Below are 7,693 nucleotides of genomic sequence, written 5' to 3' on the forward strand. Positions count from 1 at the left end.
TCCCATTCTTATTTCCCTCCAATCATCCTTTTTCATCAATTTATATATATTTGTATATCTAGGGTTTAGATACACGTTTTTGGAGGTTTTTAAAATTTTGAAAATATAAAAAAATAAAATATTAGCATTTAATTTGATATTTTATGAAATAAAAAGTGTATTTAATATAATAATTTTTTAAAAATAAATAGTATTAAATAAATAAAAATATGTTGCATAAAAAAAACTATTCATTACCACTATATATATATATATATATGTCCCTTCACCAACAATTACAATTACAACTACTAGTGCATGCATGCGTATAATTATTATTATTATTATTATTTACTTTTATTAAAATTTATTAAAATTTATGTCTAAATATTTGAGCAAGTATTTGGATAATAAAACCTTTTTGGAAAACACAAATATACGAGTAAGAGAGAGATTGCCATGCAGAAATTAATTAAGGAAAATGGTCAAAAAGGGATCACCAATATTAGATATAGATGTATGTTTCAAGAACTAGCACACCAATAATACATACATATATGTGTATATATATATATATATATAACAAATTGGGGCATGAATTTTGATGCAAAATATGTATATGTTTCAAACCATAACCCATTAAAATAAAAATCAATATATATATATATTCCGATCGAAAAAAAAAAATCAATATATATTATATTAGAATTATCGATAAAGCATGAAATAATTTAAATAATTACCCTTTGATCTATAATAATAATAAACACAAATTCTATGGGGAGTAAACTTATAATGGCGAGAGCATGGATTCAAATTCCAACGTTTCCAGATCGACCTGCCACACATGGTTTGCCTAGTGTGACTTTTCTTGTCGGACCAAGTTTGCAGAGTATTAAATTTTGCCGGAGGTTTATCCAATACGCACTTTCAGATAGCAGCGGCCGCGAGTTTCCACGTCATAAAAATAAATAAATAAATAAATAATGGAGACAAACCCTAGAAGCCAAATGTGTGTGTAAACCAACCTTATATATTAATTAAATACAAAAACCCACAAATCCGCCCTGCATGCGTTTCTTGGGCAAATTTATTTTCTTTGATAAAGTTTCTTGGATTAATTAAAAATGTATATATATGTATATAAAATATTTATTTTTAGGGCTGATGAAATTGAATGAGTAAATTAATTAAAGAAATATATATATATATAAGGCTAAAACCCTAATAAATGTGTGTTGAATTGGACAGCAAGTGTTGGGACACAAGAAAAGCCAATTTGGTCTCCCTTTTAGATGGTCAAATGTTGTTTGTTGCATATTTTATATTATATAGTTTTATAAATAAAATCTCAAATCTCATCAAACTGGAGGCTTTTTATGTCCTCTAGTTTCTGTCTCAATTCCCTTAAAAGGAGGAATGTCTTTTTTGTTTCAAACTTACTTATTATTAATTTCTGTTTTGAGTGTGTGTTTCTTTCTTAAATTTAATTTAATTTTTTGGTCAATAAATATGACTGACATATGAGTTTGTCAGTTGTTGTTATTATTATTATTATTATTATTATTATTATTATTATTATTATTACACAACACTCCAACTGGGATCAAACAATCTCAACTTTTTGACTTTTATTTAACCATGCTTCATCCATTGTAATATCGTAAGTACATTTTAGTTCTACAATTCTTGCAACTTATACATATTATATGCATATATATAAGTATAAATCGACGGTTAGAGTGCTGATTAAAGCTAATTTATATTAGCTATAATAGTCCACAACAACACATCACAATTAAATACAGTAGAAAATGTATGCTGGCATAATACAAATATATGGTATGAATTGACAGCACGTAATAATACTATGCACTACATCTCATGATTGATTTCAACAAACGATTAATACAAATGCATGATGCGAATTGACATCAAATGGCAATAATTTGCACCATATATGGTTATCTAATTCCAATCATGCGTCGAGAAGTAGTTGTTCATTAGCTGATTAAGATTAATCAACGCGATAACAATATATATATATCTATATTTGGTGATGATTAAGTTTTTTATTGGCACTACATTTATTTTACTAATTTCTCATCGTAATACAATATATCAAAGTTATATATATATAAGATGTATTGTCTAATTACTAGTAATATGATACTACCTCCGTCCGGCTCTAAGAGTCTCATTTACTTTTTGCGTGTTGATATTTTAATATTAATTATTATATCAAAACGTAGTACAAATTAAGAAAAAATTGCAAAAATACTTTCATCAGTGTCTTATAATACTAATATAAGGATATTTGTACAAAAAAATTATACAAATATAAAAATATTTTTAATGTTAAGTACAATGACGCGAAAAGTTAATGTGACCTTAGAGACGGAGAGAAAAAGTATTACTTAGAAACTTTAGAAGGTTACAAAAATAATTTTTTTTTTTAATTTTTTGTTTTTTCTATTCGATATTTCGATTTTATTTTTACATACCATACCAAACAAACTATAAAGTAATAATAATCAGAATAAAAAATAAATAAACAAATAAAACACCATAACTTTCTTTTAAAAAAAAAAAAAATGAAGAAAAAAAGAGGCAGACAATAATGGTTGATGAAGAACTGATGATGCTTCACTTTCTGTCTGCCAACCTAACCTCACTTTTCTGTAATTTCGTTACATGTTGTCTCTTTCCTTATTTAATTCTTTCAGAGCCGTTGGATGAATTTTTTGATATTACTCCGTCCGTCTCACGTTGGATGTTTGGGTCACCGTAGACAAGAGAATTCAAGATAAGTGTTATTAGTAGATAATTAAAAATATATTAGTGAAAATAATTATTCTATAATATAAATAATTATAGATTTAACGTTAATATAACTAATTAGTTTAATTAAAATTAAAAAAAATTAAATTAAATAGTTTAAAATAATATTAAAGTGTATAATCATTTTCCAAAAACGACAATATGAACATGGTAGGTAGAACAAAGGAAGTATAAGATTTATCAGTATTACGTTGATTGTCCAAATAGACATATAAAATACTATAAATGTTACACATAAATATATCAGATAATATATATTGTTGTATAAAATATTAGTATGTTATGTCAATTTTATTTCATAAGTGCGTTGTATTTGAAATATTATATGAACGCATTTGAAATTTACATTATCATCTTGTCAAATGAAACTAATGAATGGATGAATTAATTTGAAATACATGTAACCTAACACTAAGGGTATGTTCGTTTGGTAGATTTTTCTGAATTTATACTATTCATAAAATCTTTTCTCACCAAAAATATCAAATCAAATTAAATATATATATATATTTTATTATATTAAAAATTAATTTTATTTTTAAAATATCATATCAACATTCATTTATATCATATTATACAACTGTTCTAATTCAAAATTTTTATTATTTAAATCCCAACCCAAAATTTAAATTCCAAAACAAACACATCGTTTAAAAAAAAAATTAAATAATGTAACTACTTATATATGCATACATAGTCCTAAATTTATTTATTTATTTATAGATAACTTGAAATATTTGAGTAGGAAACTAGCAATAACATAGTAACATAGGTAAACTATTTTTTTAGTCCCATAACTGTTTCAGTGATTTAAAATATCTTTGAATTTTTCAATAATAATAAATGTTAATATAATATTGTAATGTGATATATCTAAAGAAACCCACATTGTAATTTGCATGATTTTTATTCTAAATTTTTGAATCAATTTAGCCTTATAAGTTCTTTTTCATATTTTTTTTTGTACAATAATATATATATATTTTATAAAAATATACTTGCTTCATTCCACTTATATTGCCTCATTTACTATTTAGGATTGTTCCACTTAATTAATTCATTTTTTATTTACCAAAATTCTATCTTACACTATATACCTTAAACCCATTAAATCCCAAGGAAATTTTACTTTTTCACCTTAAACAAATATATTTTCACTAAACATTGATTTTATTATTTCAATTTTTTTTTAAACATCAAATCAAACATTAAATATTTATTTATTTTATTAAACTAAAATATAATTTTACATTCAAAATATCACATCAATGCATATTTATATCATATCAAATAATTATTTCAATTCAAAATTTTTACTATTCAAAATCGAAACTCAGACAGAAAACCTCACAAGTAAATCTGTAATTCAATCACTATAGTTATATATACTTTTAGAAGTTTTAATAGTACTTATCATAATATTTTTATTTTAAAAAAATATTAAATTAAATATTTATTTTTTCTTATAAAACGTTAAATATTAAATTTTATTATTTTAATTTGGTTTTTGAGAACTTCAAAAAATAAATAAATAAATAAATTATTCAAAGGGAACCTGTTAAATTAATTGAAATTTAAAGACAATATAGATATAGATGTAGACATCCTAGGACTTAGTTAGTGAGGCATTTGTCTGCTCGTGGCCCTAAACTTTGAACAGTGGCAGCTTTTGTGGATGTCTATCACTATTTATATATTTTATTAATTATTTAATTTATAATTATGAAATGAAATAAATATAAATAAAATAAAATAAAATAATGAGTCTCCTCACAAAAAACCAGGCCACCAAATTAATAATAATAATAATAATACAAACAAACAATCCTCTCTATTATTAAATCTTAATTAATCAAAATTAAAATAATCCAAATTCCTCAAACTTCTCCCACTTCATCCCCTAAAATCAATGCACGATATTTTCACATTCCCAATACTTTATTCGTCAATTACCACTCCAAACATATTACATAATAATCACTTTTAATATATTCAATCATATTACAATTTACCCCACAATTTATTTTATTAATAACTATAATTTGTACATAAAAAATAATTAAATAAATAAAATAAAATAAAAATAACTATAATTTGTAAATTTAATACTCCCCGGTCTCAGATACAATGTTCATGTTGCCGTTTCTGTCCGTTCCACATACCATGTCACTTTCTTTTTTGGAAAATGATTACACACTTTAATCTCATTTTAAATTTTTTAAGTTTATTTTTTTAAATTTTAAATAAACTAATTAGTTATCTTAATTTTAATTTATAATTATTTATATTATAGGATAATTATTTTCACTAATACATTCTTAATTATCTAATAATTACACCCCTTCTAAAATACCGTGTCTATAGTGTAGTAGACACGGTATCTGGGACGGAGGGAGTATCTTACATGAAACTATGGGTGCCATTGGTGTGTTTCTTAATGATGTATTCTTGCGCTGGATATAAGAAATTATATCGGTAATATAAAAAAATAATATTTTCTATGAAATTCTTAATCTTTTGCAAATTGATAAAATATATTTTTGTGTTATATCAATATGGGTATATATTATATTTTTTTCATAATATTTATAAAATTTGTATCACTAAAAACACAAAGTGACTGTTTTTCAATGTTTGCATGTGGTCTCATATTATTTATCATTTTTCTCTTTTACAACTATTAAATTAAATTAATATTTTCTATGCAATTTATTATTAAAAATTAAATTTTGGTCATAAATACTATTTCAATCCATTTTTTTTTATTATTCTATATAACCTGATTGCAATATTTAATCAACTCCTTGTTAAGTTTTGGCCAGAAATTAATTAAATCATATGTTTGTTTGGTTTTGATCATAAATCAAAATCAATACTATTCAGTGGATATTATTCTCAATAAAAAGATAATATTTTCTCACACAAAAATTACATTAAAATAATATTTAAAGAAAATTTAAATTCAAAAATCAATCTCAAATATGAAAAGACACATCATTTCAAAAATTCTCTAAAATTACATTACAACAAACCCCAAACCTAAAATAAATACATACATACAATATACAAGCAACCCCTTAATAATTTATACACCTAATTGATCCACTATTGTGCCGACAATAAAATAATATCGCTCATATAAATTAAAATTATTCAATCAATCCTCAAAATTGAAAACGATCAAATAATAAAATATATAATGTTAGAAATAAAGTGATCATATATTGTCTAAAAAATAATAAAAAAAGGATGTTGTGACAATCATCTTTGTCCTTTAACTACTACCACAACTTCCCTATAAATAACAACTCTCTTAGAACAAACTTATTGTTCAGACAAGAACATAATCGATTTTCAGTCCAATTCAATTCCACAAAACCCTAAAAACCCTAAAAAAAAAAAAAAAAATTGAAATCAAGAATGGAAGATTATGGTGGATTTTGCATGAGAGCATCGTCGCACGGCGGTGGCAGTGGCGGCACGGGGACGAAGTGCGGGCGGTGGAATCCGACGAGCGAGCAAGTTAAGGTTCTGACGGAGCTTTTCCGGTCAGGGCTGCGAACTCCGACGACAGATCAAATCCAGAAAATATCCTCCCAGCTCAGCTTCTATGGCAAGATCGAGAGCAAAAATGTCTTTTATTGGTTCCAAAATCACAAGGCCCGCGAAAGGCAAAAACGCCGCCGCCGCGGTGTTTTGGTCTCCCCCGCTGCCACCGCCGCCGCCACCACCGACGACAACCACCACCGCCACCACCACTCCGGCAACCCTACTACTACAATTACTAATAGTAAGCCCTCCATCTCTTTATTTTATTTCTAGGGTTTTCTGCAATTTTTAGTTTCTTTAAAGAATATTATATTATGTATTTATTTTTATTTGATACATACATAATTTTATTATTTATTTAAAGTATCCCATAAAACAAATTTTAATTCAAATTTTTTAGGATTTGTTGCTTCTTTTTTTTTTTTCTAATTTTTATTATTTAATTTGTATGATTTTCTATATAAATACATATGTTTTCTTACAAAGTATCAAGTAATCAAATTCAAATAAAATAAATCAACAATCAAATATAATGTGTTACATTATTAACAAAAAAATATGTATATGAATTCTAATAGTGTACACGAAAGTAGAAATCATATAAAAAAAAAATTATGTACTACAATTTATATAAAATATTTTGTATATTTATACTAAAAATATAGGTGATGCAACTATAATAATCCTATAAATATCGTAACATGTTGATACTCTCTCTCTATATATATATATATATGTGCGTATGTATGTATATAGATGATCATGTGATATTACGAGTTATATTTCGATTTTAATTTGGATTTGGGTTTGGTTTCAGTTTCAATTCCAATTCCAATTTCAGAGGAAGAAAGAGTGATGGAGACGTTGCAGTTGTTCCCACTGAGAGGAACTGACCATTTGGAGAAGCCGAGGATGTGCAGAGACGACAATATTTCTTCATCCTTCCCATGCAATAACAATAATACTAATAATAATATTGGCAGTGGTTACGATCAAATCGATCTTCAACATTATTATCATCATCATCATCCGACTTTGGATCTACGGCTCAGCTTCGTTTAGACAATTTAATTCCTAACTCAAATATAATTACTTATCCATGCATACTCGATCATCTTTGAATCACTTCATACATTAATATAAGATATATATGTTTATGTAATTTCTTTTTTTAAAGCTCTATATTAATTAAAAAAAAAAAAAAACAGAGAAAAGCTTTGCTTAATTAATCACCACAAAGATCGAAATTCGTCTCTTACTTCAACTTCCAATAGTGATGAAATCATATATGAATCGATGCCATTGAGGCTTTAAAATGTTTGCA

The 7,693-nt window shown here is 25.3% G+C and overlaps 1 protein-coding gene across 1 annotated transcript; it reads left to right on the plus strand.

Annotated features, from left to right (window-relative positions):
* Window positions 1-6,240: 6,240 nt before the first annotated feature.
* On the plus strand, window positions 6,241-7,431 carry LOC127256098 (WUSCHEL-related homeobox 5-like). The gene is made up of 2 exons (XM_051281929.1): window positions 6,241-6,610; window positions 7,187-7,431. Exons 1-2 carry the CDS (start codon window positions 6,241-6,243, stop codon window positions 7,429-7,431), a joined length of 615 nt encoding a protein of 204 aa, XP_051137886.1.
* The last annotated feature ends 262 nt before the right edge of the window (window positions 7,432-7,693 follow it).

This window comes from Andrographis paniculata, unplaced genomic scaffold (assembly GCF_009805555.1).
Source record: "Andrographis paniculata isolate CXL003 unplaced genomic scaffold, ASM980555v1 Contig55END, whole genome shotgun sequence".
Taxonomy (NCBI): domain Eukaryota; kingdom Viridiplantae; phylum Streptophyta; class Magnoliopsida; order Lamiales; family Acanthaceae; genus Andrographis; species Andrographis paniculata.